This window comes from Seriola aureovittata, chromosome 9, assembly GCF_021018895.1.
Source record: "Seriola aureovittata isolate HTS-2021-v1 ecotype China chromosome 9, ASM2101889v1, whole genome shotgun sequence".
NCBI lineage: Eukaryota > Metazoa > Chordata > Actinopteri > Carangiformes > Carangidae > Seriola > Seriola aureovittata.
The window spans coordinates 12,303,048-12,319,741 of record NC_079372.1 but is presented as its reverse complement, the minus strand read 5'-3'; the positions used below and the strand labels follow the sequence as shown (position 1 = coordinate 12,319,741).

At 38.3% G+C, this 16,694-nt stretch overlaps 1 protein-coding gene across 2 annotated transcripts; it reads right to left on the bottom strand.

Moving 5' to 3' along the window:
* Nucleotides 1–2,725: 2,725 nt before the first annotated feature.
* On the bottom strand, nucleotides 2,726–15,671 carry LOC130175219 (6-phosphofructo-2-kinase/fructose-2,6-bisphosphatase 2-like). Of its 2 annotated transcripts, XM_056385573.1 has the most exons (16): nucleotides 15,525–15,671; nucleotides 14,238–14,417; nucleotides 13,123–13,248; nucleotides 12,481–12,577; nucleotides 12,184–12,250; nucleotides 12,015–12,089; nucleotides 11,852–11,908; nucleotides 11,631–11,755; nucleotides 10,658–10,865; nucleotides 10,003–10,149; nucleotides 9,813–9,917; nucleotides 8,856–8,985; nucleotides 6,869–6,931; nucleotides 6,720–6,784; nucleotides 4,950–5,147; nucleotides 2,726–4,038 (listed from the first exon to the last, which is right to left on the bottom strand). In XM_056385573.1, exons 2-16 carry the CDS (start codon nucleotides 14,326–14,328, stop codon nucleotides 3,985–3,987), a joined length of 1,608 nt encoding a protein of 535 aa, XP_056241548.1. In that variant the 5' UTR covers nucleotides 14,329–14,417; nucleotides 15,525–15,671; the 3' UTR covers nucleotides 2,726–3,984. The 2 variants fall into 2 exon arrangements, with proteins under 2 accessions (XP_056241548.1, XP_056241549.1); XM_056385574.1 differs by lacking the exon at nucleotides 15,525–15,671 and having other exon boundaries at nucleotides 14,206–14,378.
* Nucleotides 15,672–16,694: the final 1,023 nt, after the last annotated feature.

Sequence of the window (16,694 nt, the reverse complement as noted above, 5' to 3'; positions counted from 1 at the left end):
TGGTGGAGAATCACAATTTTTTCATGAAACAAGGACTGTGGGTTTTGCATCCTCCAAGGGAACAAAACTCCCATTTCATTTTAACCCTGCTGACCTTTTACCATTAATAGCCAAGTAGACAAAAATTGTTTGATAGACTAATAAACAGTACTAATAATAATCCTGAATTACAAACAGGCTGTATAAGGCCAGGATACATGTTGGAGCGCAAATGGAAATTTTTTTTTGGCCTCCCTTATCCAAGTTGTTATGATTGTATTATTTCTGGTTATTTTAAATTCCACAGCTAAATGGTTGGACTTCCTGTGGTGGTGGTAACATCACATCACAACTTTCCCAACATGATTTTTAGTCACTGTGGTTGTGACTGTGCACCAAAGCAGCTCTGGATGAAGTAGTAGATTTCTGAATAGAATACCTAAGGGTAAAAGCCATATTTACAAGAAAGTGAAAAGTGTGTAAAAGATGTGAAATATTATCCACTAGAGGTAAAATATTGCAAATAATTGTGCCTTTTTGGGCATTAAATTATGAATGTATTATATGTGAGGAGTATTTTTAGGTTGAAGCTGCTTCATTTGTGTATTTTTCTCTACTCTTCCCTTCATGTATGTAACAGATAGTTTTACCCTCACAGGCCTCTAAAAACCTTTCAACTGAAACAATCTGACATAACTGCTCACAATTCATTGATATATGTAATGTGTGAGAAGAGGTAACATAAGACACAGCTTCATCTTTAAGGGATGTGAACCAAAAAGGTTGGGCACCAGTTTTTTTAATGAGGTCTTTCTGTGGAAGCCAAGTAAGTCCATACTCTCAAGATAACAAAATTCATTATCCTGAGATAACAAGATATCATGAGGAAAAAACTACTTTTTGTTATCCCAAGATGACGACATATTATTAGGAAAAAACAATTTTTTGTTATCCCGAAGTAAAAAACATTTGCGAGTATGGCCTTTCTCAGCTTCTGTACTTTTCCTGTTTTGAATTTAAGAATCTTAACCTACAACATATCTAATAAATTTGAAGCCATCAGAGGACTGTAAGAGGGAGTTAGATCCTTTGAGACTCTTAAAAATTAACAATCTGCCTTGATCAGCTTTCTGGAGAATCAAATTAGATGAATTACATTGTATCCTCTTTGAATAAAATATCTCTTTAAGCCTGTATTCGGGGGCTCCTTCTAAAAATGAGATAAAAACAGTTTGGCAGATCAAAATGTTATTAATACATCAGAGAAACACTGATGCCCCAGATTGGCAGGGTTGAAAATTAGTTGGGTAAAGGATACTCACCAAGAAATCTCAGATGACTGTGGGAAGGATTTTTTAGCTTCTCTGTACACTTACTAACATGAATCACAATCCCAATTAATACTTTACAAGATTATCAACTTGCAAAACCAAAACTGAGGGACAATGACACATAATGGAGATGTGGTAAAGAGGGACCCTGGCACATGTACTATATTCACGTGAAAAAGTCGGAAATATGTGGAAAAGAGATCCTCTTCTATGAATGAGATCTATGAATGAGTTGGTAGGAATGCACTCCTGCATTGTGTCTATTTGGTTGCGGTTCCCGCCCTGTTATGATTACAAGTTGTGAAGTAACTTTACGTCATTGGAAATCCTCCACCTTGTCTACTTTTAAAGAATGGATTCCATTGATGGCTAAAATTGCTTCATATGAACAGGTTACATACAGTACGTCTGGGAGAGAAGATCTTTGAGAAGCAATATGGGGTCCACTCCTTCATCCCAGTTAGACATATTGATGAAAAATATCACACCTGAGATTTATGTATATGGTGCACAATGCAAACAAATATCACTTCCCATGGATGTTGCATCTGTTTGCTTCTCTGATTCTTCTTGATTCTATGATGTTATACAGTCTGGTTACATTGTGAGGTTATTTTCAGACTTTTTTTTTTTTAATACTGCTGTTGTTGTGACCCAAACCTTCAAGGCCTGGTTGGCACCACTTAGACCTTCAAATGTAAATTTAAGTAATCAAATCATATTACTACAGATGTGTCAATTTCTGTCTTTCATTGAATAGTATTTTATACTACTAATACTAGAATGAATAATACATTCACGTGTATCATTTTCTTCTGGAACTATTTCTTATTTAATATATGTAATCAGCCTGGAAATGAATCAGAGCTTTTTATCGGAATCCACTCATTCAAGGATCATTTACTGCGTCAAAGAAATTTGCAGATTAAATTCTCTGAAACAAAACTGATTATTTGACCCTTAAGGCATGTTACATAACTTTAAACATTCAGTGAGTGTAGTAAAATCACATCTAATTAAGAGCTCCCGGTATGTGTTTGAGATGTGTTTTTTATACAGGAGTGACTCAGTGATAACAGCAAATAAAACATAAACTGTATGCCACGCAGTGAAAGTTGCATCATTTGTATCCTTGACAATTTCCCCAGAAGCACTCTATGTCATTCTGACAACACCACAACTGGCCAAAAACAGGATTTGGATGTGTTGTGTAAAGATGTGTTGTTCACACTCGTAAATCACTCTGTTTTGGGTTCATGTGAAGTGAGTGAGTCTGGCTCTTCGTAACATGTGTTTAGCAGACAGGGAGGAGGCCTCCAGTGAGCTCACTCTTTCTCTCTCTCTCTCTCTCACACACAAACACAGACATACACACACCTTTTCAACACAAAACAAAACTCCATGCAAACACAACATAAACTTACTTAATTTAATGAAACATGTAAATGACAGTGTGCAATAACATTAAAGGTTTTACATTCAAATGTATTGCCAATCCTTCAATTCAGATGAAACATCATTTTGCACATCAGGTACAGTATCTTGATTTCTATTTCCGCAGCCTTGTAGTCCTTCAAATTAAAGGCACTTTTCCGAATAATTTATTTTATGATCAGGAATTAAAGTCGTCTCAGTCTGTGTCATCCATATGGATACTATCAAGGCAATACTTAACACACAGTATTATTATTCTATCAGCAGTAAACAACCAACATTTTCCTTATGAAGAAACTAAACAGCATTAAAGCTCAGCATAATATCCAGCATCAATATCAATATCAGCACTTTGTGGTTGAAATATTTGCTTAAATTTTGTTGAGTTCAAATGTGATCGGCTTTACGTTATCACAGTGAGAGGCTGAATATATTCAAGCTAGTTATTGGAGAAGAAGGAAACATGTACAGAAAGGCATCATTAACGAAAAGAACGGAATAATTGTCACAGAGAAAAAGCACAGAGACATTGTAGCTGCTGTACCTTTTATAGAGCTACACAAAATATTTCATTACTTTTTATAGCTTATGTCTGCCCACAGCAAATTAAAATTCATATTTAATATGCTTAAATGACACTGGAATAAAATTACTACTACATCTTGTCAGATCACCAGTGGAAGGATGCACATTACCTGGGAATGTTAAAATAAGTAATTATCAGAAAGAATCTGAGGACAAATTAAGGCTGTATATAGCTTCCCTCTAGTCAGGCACCTTCTTACACTAAAACTGAAGGCAGTAGCTTCCACTGAGGTATACGATTCACAATCAACACTTTCTATATCTAATACAGCATCATATGACGAGTGCACTACTGTAGGAACTAATGGACAAGTTTTCAGAGTCACGACAAGTCTTTACATTGTATATCAAAAGGCATTGAGTTCATGTACATATTGTATGTGCACATTCATGTTGACACACACATTGTCCTATCAAACAAAAACTGAACAGACAACACATAGTGGGTGAGACACAGTGTGTGGCACAGTGCTCAACAATTTAATGGCTGAAGCTGGTTGCAATTTTCACTGCTGGTCCTCAGAACTGATGTAGCCAAGTGAAGAAAAGTGTAAAGTAATTAGTATGAACAAAGATACGAGGAATTTGCAGAGAAGAGTACACGTATTCCACGTGACAGATGAGTAAAGGGCTGAAAATTCCTCTTTGTGCTTCTCTAACTCCGAACACAGTCATCTGTATCTGCTACACTGAAACCGTTCAGAGAGTCCTGCAAGAAGCAGAGGAGAAGCAGAGAAAGTTAGAAGCATTCAGCAAGAAAGGACGTTTGTTTTGACTGGCACTGACTGAACTTGAGCTAATATTAAATTCTGAGGTTTCCACGCAAAGCAAAACACTCCCTTTCAACATGTCTGTTCCCAGTTCCCACAGTAAAAAAACATTGAAAAAACTCTAAGATCCATCCCTTCACATCCAAGATGTTTGTCAAGGGCACTGTTTGTTGTAAACATCCAAGCACATGGAAAAAAGAACATCATTGAATGTGAGCGCTGATCTCTGGAGTAACATGTGAATATATGGAATCCCAAAACTGACAAAAGGCAGAAAAAAAGAATCAGATAACTCAAAAATATAACCAGTTAATAATATAGCTGGTTGCACATGGACCTGCCATGTTATCATATAGCAAAATAGGGAATGCATAAATGATTAAATGTGGACCAAGATGCAACATGTAGAAAAACTAGGGTGCTGAAAGATAAAATGAGCTACTGCAAGAAGAGTAGAAGTAGAAGAGTAAAATGAATTGTAAACAAAAACTAAAAAGTGTTTTTCTTTTTAGCCATTGATTGATTGATTGACTGGAGGTTAGAAGTAAAAATAGAATATTTAATACATTTCTTTTACTAAACCGTGGTTATTTATCTAGCTGAAATGTTTGTTGTTTGCATTCAGTTCCCTTTCCAACGTTTACTGCCTTTTGTTGGTTTCTGAGCTCCATATGAATTTACCATATCTTGTTAACTAAAATATTTTTCATTTGAAATTCCACTTGTTCATTGGTTCGTTGGTGAAAATGTTGTTTTTACTGTCACAACTGTCAGAACATTTCTTCTTAATCCTATTTATATTTTCCTGTTTTTAGAATCGTGTAAGCTCCGTTACATTTACAACACTGACCTCACTTTGCAGCAACTCTGCCCCCTCTGACGCCTCAGAAAACTGCATGCTGGGTAAAGTGGGGGCCTGGGACATGCGGGCCTGTGGAGGGTTGCCCACGCTATAAAGACGAGGACGTTTAATCTGGTCTTGGCTGGACAGCGGAGTGAAGCTGTTCCTTCTGAGGACAGCTGGTAGCACATCTGTTTGGACTTTATTCTGGTGAGTAACGAACAGACAGAGAAAGTGGATTGATTAACGTGTCTTTTTATGTTGTACTAATTAAATCGCTCTCTGGTCTGGACTCACTGTGTCCTGTGTAAATGGCTGTCAGAAGGCAAAGAAAGAGAAACAGCAATTGAGAACAACAGCCCTAATTATAGAGCCACTGTTATATTGGTCTCACCAGACAGGATATCTCTCACCCCATTTAACAAGGGGTTTCTCAGTAAATGTGTTTATGTGTTAACACCCACTCTGATTTGAGGTTGAAACTTCCGGTAATCAGCACAAACTTATACACCCAGGGAGAAAACATGGAGCTGACTGATTACCAAATCAAGACAAAAGGCACTGTACTGTACAATGGTTCAGCTCCCAGTGGGTACAGATGAAAATACGACGTGCACTCACCACCATCATGCATACGTCGTTTTCCCCACACGTTAACATTTGTAAAAACAGATCATGTGGTTAGAATATGTGCACCTCATGCATACTTCAGGTCAGGTTAGTTTTTCTAGAGCAATCCAACGATGGTGGAGGTGGGTTTTTAATAATTAAACATTGTACATTCAGCCTGCCAGCCAGTTTCGCCAACTGTGTGATGTGCTGCCAAAAACATATTTATAAACTTCATTTGGAAAACATTCCTTTTGAGAGCTAAATTGTATTATTCTTTTCATTTACATTGGAGCATCGTTCTATTTCTCTGTATACCCTTAGTTGTGAAACACAAGTTCCTTTCAATATGGTCGCTATAAATGAATGAACTGATCAGCTTTCTGACGTTTAATGATGTTTGAAGCTTCACTGCTGATGATGGTTTATGGGTACATGTGATAAATTCATCATTATACAAGCGCTATAAATAGCCAGAAACGTGCAAAATGGTTGCATGTAATGACAGATGCCTTGGTGTAGTTAAAGGGCTTTGACTGCACAACACATATAATCAGTGAAACTGTGCTTCTCTCTGTCGTTCTTTTCATCAACAGATGGAGCAGGCAGACGTGTGCATGTGTAAACAGGTAATTGAAGGAACAGTTCAACATTTAGGGAGCTATGCATATTTGCTTTCATGCCCAAAGTTATAAGATAAGCTAAATAACACTCTCATATCTAACTTTTATGTATGAAGCTAGAGCCAGCAACTGCTTAGCCTAGCTTAGCTTAGCATAAAGACTGGAAAAGGGGGAAAACAGCTAGCCTAGCTCTGTCTAAAAGGTAACAAAATCTGCCCACAAGCAATTTATTAAAGTATCACCTTTTGGTGATACTTAAATAAATTGCTATGACCATGTACTTGGTGATACTTAAATAAATTGCTTGTTGGTGCAAAGAGCACCATGTACAAAGAGTTTTTGTTGTGACATCTGGGTCTGGGATGTTTTAGAAAAGATATCTGGCTCCTGAAAGTCAAAACATCAGCATGTAATTTTGGTTTGAATCCATAAATAAAGCCCTGACCTTACTGTCGAGTTCAAACCGCCTCTTCAAGCTGCAGACAGTGCAGACTTCAGAGTAAAAAGACTGAATGTGCATGACACAAAATATTAAAGAGAAGCTTACTAGTGGCCTGTCCCTGTGAGTGTTGACAGCCTCGACCTTCAGATCAAACATGTCCACTTTACAACCTCAAAGAGAAAAGCAGGAGAAAAATGCGTCACAAATGCGTCCGAAAATGGTTTAGTTGGCTTATGAACAGTGCAGTGACTTACCATAAGCCACAGGGGTGAGCTTTAGGACAGTGTGCAGGGGACACTTCAAGTAGGGTAGGTCATCTGTGGCAACAAAAATAAGACTTGTGAGACTTCCTGTTCTGTGGTTATATCATAAATGAGAGGATTTTTCCCTCAGTTTCTGGATAGGTGGTTTGAACCTTATGCTGTGCTTTATAAAAGGTACAGTACATTTAGCTGTGTTACGTCTGTAGAGTACAAGTCCAAAAGGTGGAGGGTGCAGTGGATAAAATGCCAGTCAGAGCTGCAGCCACAATGGTTGGTTTAGCTTTTACACAGATGCTGCAACAATGACCACATCTGCTGCTGACTAACGTCTGCCCCAGGTCTAATTATGGAACTGACTTAGAAAATCATTTTCCACTCTGACCATGTGGTTATTACTTGGGTGCTCACAACATTTACACATTTTCTGTATTTAAATGTTTTGTTTTTTTTTTGTTTGTTTGTTTCCACTATTTTTCATTACAATCAAGCCAAAATGTAAAATGTTGTTGTTATACTTTTTATTTTGGTTTATTTATTCATTTATTTTTTTTCCATTCTATTTATTTTTGCCTTGATCCTTGAATCTTTACAGTGCACTCCCATACCAATTTATTTATGATATAAGTCCATTACATTACAGGATAAGAGTCCTTTACAATATGACAAGCTTGTTCTGTCATCAAAATATATGAAGGTTCCTTATGTTATTCTCAACATGGGGAATCTGTAATTATCTCATGTTGTTGCTGTTGTTTATACTATGAAACACTGGCTTTGTTTATTTGGAAAAACTATTTTAAAAATACTTTTGGCACTTTATGTTTTAATCAATCATGTAGCATGGATAATTAAAGGCAGTGTGATGAATTTTCAGCGCCCCCTTGTGGTGGCAAAAAAACATGTCAGAGAGCGATTAATTTTTTGTAAAATAAATAATTGCTTCACGAGCCACCAAGGTCAAACTTTCTAAAATATTTGCATGCATTATTCTGTCCCGTTACATAATGTTCATCTACATCACCCACAAGTCAGTCATTACTGTACTTAGTGATCTAATTTCTGGGTGGGTCTATTCTGAATTGGTCTTTGCAGTGGCCTGGAGCTTAAGGCGGACCAAGACCTAGCGGGCAGATAAGGACACCCACCCAACAAGCTACTAGCCTGAGCCTATGCCTAATCCTGTTATAAGTGTTAAGGATATATGTATTTACAAAACAAGATCGGATGATACCTGTAAAATACGAGATTAAACCAACCAGTTTTATTTCCACAGAAGCAGCTAATTCCGTGTGATTATTTTGTAATAATCTTGTGCTGTTTGTGCATGAGTTAATTAAAATATACATAAAGCTTGTGCAGTCATGTTTTGAAATGTACAGTAATTAACTTAATTGTTAATAACTTTTTAGAAAATGTCAGCCCCTCCCCTCATTTAGGAGCAGTTCTCGCACCATGTCAAATCCAAAGAGCATAGTAGTAGCAGATGAAATGGAAAAACATATTTAAAGATCACAAAAATGCCTAAATGTTGTACGGCTACATTTAATACTCTCCACCGCACCAACAAAAATAGATGCTTGTTTTGGCATCAGTCAAGTGCTTTGGAAACTCACCCATTAAAAGCTGCACTTTTCCATTAGATGGACTGGGCCTTTTTATGTTCAGCTCTTTTTCTATCATAAATACAAATGCTTTTCTGTCTCATTAAGGCATTACCTTGGTAAATTCAGGTCATATCGAATATCTCTCCAGTGTGTCTTCAACACGCCCTCAGAAACATTAAGGTCAGCTGCAATGTGTAAATGTTTTCCTCTTTGGAACAATACGGCTTTGAATTACCTTATGAAGCTGTTTTGCAATCGTTGAAGCACTATTACAGAAGTATCACTTCAGTGAGATAAGAAAACCGGTATAAACAGGTCTTTATAATGTAAGTCATTGTCTTAGCATGTATCATGTTTCTGTTCATGCACATAACCTGCGCTTTTGTCCAGGAAATAGGCTAGCAAGCAGCGCATGACAGCCTGATGACAGATGACCAGAACGTTTCCCTGTCGCTCCAGCTCCATGATAACTGGCTCCAGCCGCTGAACCAAGTCCTGGTACGACTAGAGAGAGAGGAAACGTACATATCAAGTCAAGTCAACTGACACAGAGTTTGGAGTTGAGGTTAATTCATTTTTCTGTCTTACATAAGGCTCCCACTTTTTCTTAACCATTGGTTACTGATGCTTTTTTTTTCTCTTCAGTATACCTTAGCTATGATTATTAGGTAAGGTATTATTTCCAGAGCAGCTACTCTGCACTAAACCCATATAACAGCTACATGTCAGTTCACAGGTTTTACCTGTCAGGCTCATGTTTTAAAGGAGCTATTTGTAAGTTTCTGCTGTTGCCACATAGCCAGCGTTAGCATTAACGCGTATAATACACCCTCTGAGCGGTGCTACTTCTTCACAGCAGTTGGGATGCTACAGTGACTTAGTATCAGAAAGTGACAAGACGGGCTGACAGAGCAGAGAAGAGCAGAGCAAAGAAGTAATAGAAATAGAAGCAAAACAAAAGGGTTTGCTTTCCACCACTGGGGAAAGTTCTTGGAGAGTAAAAGAATAAAATTTGATGCTGAAAGTGCAAAGTTTCTTCTAGACTGGTAAGTAAACAGCTGTTTGTGCTAAAGTTGTCTATGTAGCAATAGTAAAACTCAAAAATAGCTCCCTTAATGCGTTTGTTTATAATCTGTGATGTGAAAACATCACATGTCCACATATTTAAAGAAATTAAAAGTATGGGTACATAGTTCAGTAATAAAATCCCAAGTTGCTCCATGTACAATAACTCAGCTATAAAAAGTCAGTTACACAAATCCTCAACACACTCACACTGCCGACAATACCTATCATTCAACATCACTTTCAGTAAAAGGAAGAGCTTTTACCTCTCCTCCTGGGTAGCGGTAGTTATACTTGTCCTGGTCCCTCATGACAAACTCCTCTGGGTACGTTTCCTCTATCGTCTCATATGTCATCTCTTCACACACTCCCTGAAACACAAAAATACAACACTCAAAACCTACAACAGGCCCTCACAGTGCGTCCGTCACTGCTGTGGTATTAAAGAAGACTTACAGCATCTATTTCATTGAGGATCTTCCACTGCTCGTAGGGAACACTCAGTTCTTCTGCCGTCTGAATGGTGCGTCTCAGCTGGCTGGTCCAAACTTTCAGGTCTGACAGATGGTGCTCTTCAACAAAACCCTTCAGAGCTGCTGCAAACTGATAAAGAGAAACAGAGAAAGACACTTTTATACTGGAGAGCTGACACCTAAACACAAAATAGAAGTTACACAGTGAATGAAATTAAGTCATTCTTGCCATAGTAGCCCTAATGCTGATTTGTAGCAGCAGGACTTCATTGATTTATGCTAGAAAATGTGAATCTACAATGTGATACCTGAACTTTGTTGTAAATTTTATGACTTGGCAAAACATTTGACAAAGGAAGTAGAGCTGTTGTTGTTGTTGTTTATTATTGAGCTTTAGATATGCTGATAGGTGGATTTTTTTTACCATTGAACATAGCGAGACTAGCCGTTTCTCCCTGCTTCTAGTCTTTATAGGAAGCTAAGCTCATGGCTGTAGCTTCAGATTTAAAAGACAAATATGAGATGTATTCATTTTTCTCATCTAACTCTCAGATAAGTGTATTTACCAACATGTTGTACAATTCCTTTAAAAGTTTTGGAGACGCTGCTATCTTCATAACGAGGATACGTTAAAGCACCTGTTTCCCTCTCTCTGACAGCTCAGAGTCTCCACCGATACGTCCCTCCACATTGTGATGGCTCTCTCCATGTCGACAGAGGTAGATGGAGTGGGAGTGCACATGGATGTTCATGAGGTAGTAGACTATTTTACTCTGGATGTAGTCCTGCACCCTGTTGACCAAGAAACGACGGCCAACATTTATGACCTGGATGAAGGACAGGTTCCTGTAGGTCAGAGACAAAAGACATTTTAAAAAGTGCCTCAAGGGTAATGAAGGGATATCTTGTGCTTTCGGTGTAGTCTAAATATCCCGATGTTTCATCCCCTAAAATGCGTCAGAGCCTTCTGCGTTAGCAGTTCTTTAACGTTGACATGGTCCAAGAACTATTCCTCCTCTCTACAATCAAAGGTTAAAAGTTAAGTATCTACCTAGTCTTTATATACGTAAATACATGTATGTTACGTATTTCGATCTGTAAATATTTTCAGTTTAAGTTTTTTTGCCTTCATTATGATAGGGACAGTGAGAGAGAGAAACAGGAAATTGAGGGATGACATCTGGCAAAGGACCCGGGCTGGACTTGAACCCTGGTCCCTGTGGTAAGGATTGAGCCTAAATGGTATTAAAATTATCAATATCAGTTAATAAAGAAATCAAACAAAACACCTGCAGTTGAATCAGTTGGCAGGAATTCAAAAAAAAAAAAAAAAAAAAGCATGAAGCCTAATCGCTGCTACCTTCAGATTTACTGTACATCAGCTCCACAAATCAGACATCAGTAGAGAACAATCACCTGTATCAAAAATGATCTCCTATTTCCACCTGCAGGACAGTTTTTGCAAGTACATGTTCTTGCCGACACAAGAACAATTGGGAAACAGTTAAGTCTGAATGACTTTTGTTTAGACTGGATTAGTGGCGAGAAAAACACACAACAAATACAGAAAGAAATGCAACTCAAAATGTCCTTCACAAAACAATGTCTTACTTGTCGTGTTCGTCCGGATCTAAAGGTTGGTATGTCACTTTATAACATTCTATTCTCTTCAGAAAATCCTCCATGACACTTTCTCTGTTCCTCTCAGGGTAATCTGGGCTGGACACCTTCACATCCTTTGTGAAAGAGATTTTTTCAATGATGACTTTTAACAATTCAGGAACAAACGTCAGCTCATGATTAAAATATATAAGCATAAATGTGTCACTTACAAGAATATTTGTAGCGATCACATCTGGATCGTCACATACAGACTCGACAAAAAACACCTAAACAAAAAACATTATCAATGAGAAATTCATAAACTGTATAAAAAAATTAACTATCGGCACAATGACTGAGCTAAAATGATGAGATCATCAATGTAATTCTGACCTTGTATGCACTGTCTTTTGTAAAATGGAGGATGAGATCCCTCCTCTCTCTGGTGGTATTGGTGGCATCAAAAACCTGACGGACAATGGGAGATAATGAGGCCAAATATTACACTTAACATTTACTAAGAGAGAATACAAAAATGCTGCTCAGATTTGTGTGTCCTTACAGCGATCTGGCCTCCCTCCTCATTCAGATATACCTTGACATCCTCCAGTGCCACCAGAGCACACTTCCTGTGGAAACAATTAGAAAACTAATCATTTATTATTTATTAATTATCTTCAGCAAATTATCTTCAGCACATAATGTGCTAGAATATTTTTAGCCACATTTGTTAAACAAAAGAAGCATTTGCTTAGCTAGCCTACATGAAACGTGACCAGGTGTTTGTGTTGAGTGGTGGAAGAGGAATCAGTCTGCGACGCCAGAGGAGATTAAGATCAAGATGAACACTCTCACTTACTTTCTAATTTCCATTGCTTCTTTGTTGTCATGTCTGAAAAAGTCATAGGACTTGTACGACTTCACTGCTTCTCTCCTATAAACTCCAAGGTTAAATACTGCAAGAAAACCAAGGGAGAGAGTCATAGAGAGACATGCAAAAACAATGAAAAGGATGCAGGGATTGCTGTACTGCATGTGCTCCGTCAAGGCAGTGACCTTTATCTCAGCTGCCGAACTGCCAAACCCGTTTTCCTACATTCCATTTATATGACAACTACAAACACAGCCGAGCGATAGGATGCATCGATAACAGTTTTAACAACAAATTAACCCAGCATTGCCTCAAGCAACAGATTTTCACTAATGACCAAGTAATGTCTCTGACTGCCAGTTTTCTTGCAGGAATAATCAAGTCACCACCCTGTTTTTACTTGCAGAAGCATGTTTGCACTAAATACAATGGCCTCCTCCACATACTAACAAAAAAGATTTACTTCCTTTTTAAAATCACACTGATATTTCACTGGGCTCACAAAAGGCCCTAAATTCAATATTAAGTTGTTTTTTTTATTATTATTGGTTTTATTTCCTGTGGACAGATCAAATGTTACAACATGTTACGATGCATAAAACTCAAACATATGTTGCCTCTGTTACTGACCCTTTGTTGGCACTCCAATCCAGTTGAGGTAGCGTGTCAGCTTTTTGGCCATGTAGGTTTTCCCCCTAGCGGGCAACCCAATCATCACTATCACAGTCGGAGAATTGGTCATGTAGGAGGCCCAAGCTGCAGTTTGCATAAGCACACACACACACACACAAACACACACACAGGTTTTCGTTATTGAGCATGCTGTTTAACATTTAACCTCACTTTAACTTTAAAGATCCTATTTGTAATGAAAGGGCAGACATGCATAATGTTTACACACACGTGCAAACACATACAAATACATACAGACATCAAGGAGTGAGAGAGAGGGTTGAGAAATAGTCCAGTGTCACCCCTGCAGTGTTCATCTACCAGCTGGTCAACACTCAGTTTAATAATTCAATAATACCACAGTCATCTGTGGACTGCTGGATAATGTTTCTCAAAGTACTGCTGCTTGGCAACCAAATGTATTAATCCAGTGTTACCTTGTTGGCTAGAAGATGGAATGGAAAATATTCTAACTATTTTGTTTTCTTCTTTTTCTTTCAGTGTCTGTGAAAGACCTCAGACCATCATCCTTAGCTCGGGGAAAGCAAATCTGTCAAAACAAAGACCTGGCAAGACCAGACCTGACTCCAGATTCTACAAACAGATGTCTGTGACTTTGAGAACCGGCAGGCAGGGGTAGTTTTGTGTTCAAGACATGTTTTGATGAAATCATTTCTGATTAAAAAGATTCCTCAAAGTCTGACTGTGAAGTTATAATTAAGTTGAGCTAAGTGACATTTCTGCCTGCTAACTCAGGACGTTGACCTTGCCACTTATAAAATTACTGTCCTTCAAAAGTGTGGGGTAGTACCTGCTTGTGCAAACACACACACAATAATGGCAGAAGGTGCGTCAAAGTTGACATTTAACAATCAGTGCCTGCTGAAACCTTATCTCTCTTTACTGGTGGCTAACAGAGTAGGTCATGTAATTAAAAGAACCATCAGAGCACAACGTTACTGCATCATGTAACAATGTAACAGTGAATGTGCACAGAGTTCAATCATTAATACAGAGGAGGACAATGAGTCCGCATCTCACCTTCAGTGCACACAGAGGAAAAACAAACTCACAGCACTTCTTCTCATTGGCCCTGAAGTCCGTCCTTTTGGCCTCCACTGAGCCGTCTGAAGCAGCTACAGGTTTCTGCTGCCTGGCAGCCATGACGGGCCTGATCTTCGTCCTGCTGTCGTGTCACGGCTGGTGTGGGGGTGGCAAGCTATGGTCACTGGTAAGATGAGGTCAGCATCTCTCTGGAGAGGACAGGATTTTACTGTATCATATCAAACACTGCTTGATGGTACAGCAGTCAACTGTCAGATGCCAACTCATGTTCAGATCCAATATCAGATGATTATCCACTTTAAGATGCTGAACACATACAGCGGAAACAGAAATCCTTGGAGGAAAGTGGTAATCGAGTCAATTAGCACAGGAGATAAAAGTATCAGAATATTTTATACACTCATCAATTTACCACTTCTGAAATTATTAATTCGTCAGTCCTTCAATATATATACCAGTTCATAAGTAGCAATTATTTTTCTCTTTATCGACTGGGGGCTGAACAATATGCAGAAGAAAAAAAAAAGAAGTAATGTAGAGACTATTTTGACCAATATAATGATTGTAATATGAGTCACAATTTCAAAAGGATATAAAAATGAGGGTCTGTACCCACAAGCATGTCCGCTTACATGTGGAGGATATGATATGTAGGTGGGGCATCTAATGGTATATTATGACACATTTTAACAAAAATTGTAGTTCTTGTGATTTAGATATTGCACTTGACCACACTGCAGTTTCGACTATATACAGATTAATCGATTAGCCCGCTAATCTCTTTAGCTCCACTCAGTTTCACTAAACTAAAATGAATACTTTCAGGGTTTTTTGGTCAATAGACTTCACTGCAGGCTTGTGAGAGTCTGTCAGATTGTTTGATTAGTTGAGATTTGATTAGTTGAGATGTGTTAATAGGTTAATGAAAATGGCTGTAAACTCCTTACTGATTTCCAAAGACATCCCTTGATCCCCTCACAGGACTGGTAGCAGCATAATGACTGATGCCTTGTTCACAGGGTACAGGTCATAAATCCCAAAGCTAGTTAAGTATAATAAGGTCAACGCTGTAAAATAATGGTAAAGCATCAGCTCGACATTTCTGACATTATGATAACCTGTAATAAGTCAGAGCAGAAGTTGTAGGTCATCCTGTCACATAGCTGAGCAGTGGCTGGTGCATGACTGGCCTGCAAAGTTCATCACTTCTGTTTCAACGAGAGTAATTGTCGTTTAAAAAGGAAAAACACGTTCAAACAAAGGCGGTATGAAACCCCAGTTTTGTCTAAACTTACCAAACATAGCAGGGTGATGTTCGTTTCCCCCTTTGTTACAAGGCTGTCACCAGTTGGCTTTCATCGTCGGCGGAACCTTCTTCTTCTTCTCGGATGTTTAAGCTCCACCTCCCCGGCCTCCGATGCTGCCGGAAGTTCCCTTCAACTACAACTTCTGGATGTGTTTTTTCAAAATAAAACATTTTAAAGCTAGCATCCTTTGGACTATTTTGCGTGTCTGAATGTGTTAATTTTGTATGTCTTTGTAATCGTTCTGTTTCTCTTTACAGTAATTTTGTGTGCCTTTTGTTTCTCTTTCCTATCATTGCGGTGGTTCTGCATCTCTTTGAGGTTGTTTTAATTATTTTGTGGTCGTTTTGTGTCTGTTTGTGGTTGTTTTGTATCTCTTTGTGGTCCAGTTGTGTCTCTTTGTGGTTGATTGATTCATTTCAAATATAATCTCTGCTTAAGGGACCCGTGATGCCTTGGGCCCATTATGGGGACGTTCAGTCATCTTGTCATGAATGCAAAAAATAAAATATAACTATATAATATAATCATTAATTATAAAATTTTCTGTCAATCAAGTGATCACTCCTTGTAGGTTGAATCAAGCGATTAAATGGTTTTATTTTGAAGGCGCTTTGGCTCTCTTTGCCTGACTTGACGCTTCTGGTCACCATTATTTGTTGCTCCTTCACCATGAAGCCTGTGGGAGGCGCTATGACGTGACCCGATGCTTGTAACAGCATCCTCCTTCAGTAAAGGAGAATGCCACTGAGTGGAAAGAGCCTATAGTCATTTGGCGCTGGTGTCAGTGTTTTCAAGTATTATCAGGCACAGAAGGAGACGTTATCACTTTACAGGGAATTGTGGGACAGGATGGTCACTTTCTGTTCCAATACCTAAAATGTAACATTCCTTGTTTCACTTGTCTTTCTCATTGGTCAGTGCATTGTAAATCATACAGAGGCGTAGTGAGAAAATTTGGGCCCTGTGCATATACTGTTTCAGTGGGCCCCCTTCACCTCCTCATATCTACAGCACAAATAACTGCATAACAAAAACCTGCATCTTTCGTGCTTGTTAGGGTAATCCATAATCACCTATTTATACCACGTTGTATTAAATGTTACTTGAATAATCAGTGATACTTTAACTTTGAGGCTTGCATAAGGCTAAGACTAAGAA

Coding starts and splice junctions, on each gene's coding strand:
- LOC130175219 (XM_056385573.1), bottom strand. CDS start 14,328: ATGGCTGCCAGGCAGCAGAAACCTGTAGCTGCTTCAGACGGCTCAGTG. Junction 10,866..11,630: donor GATCCGGACGAACACGACAA/GTAAGACATTGT, acceptor TCTGACCTACAG/GAACCTGTCCTTCATCCAGG. Junction 6,785..6,868: donor GCTCACCCCTGTGGCTTATG/GTAAGTCACTGC, acceptor TTTCTCTTTGAG/GTTGTAAAGTGGACATGTTT.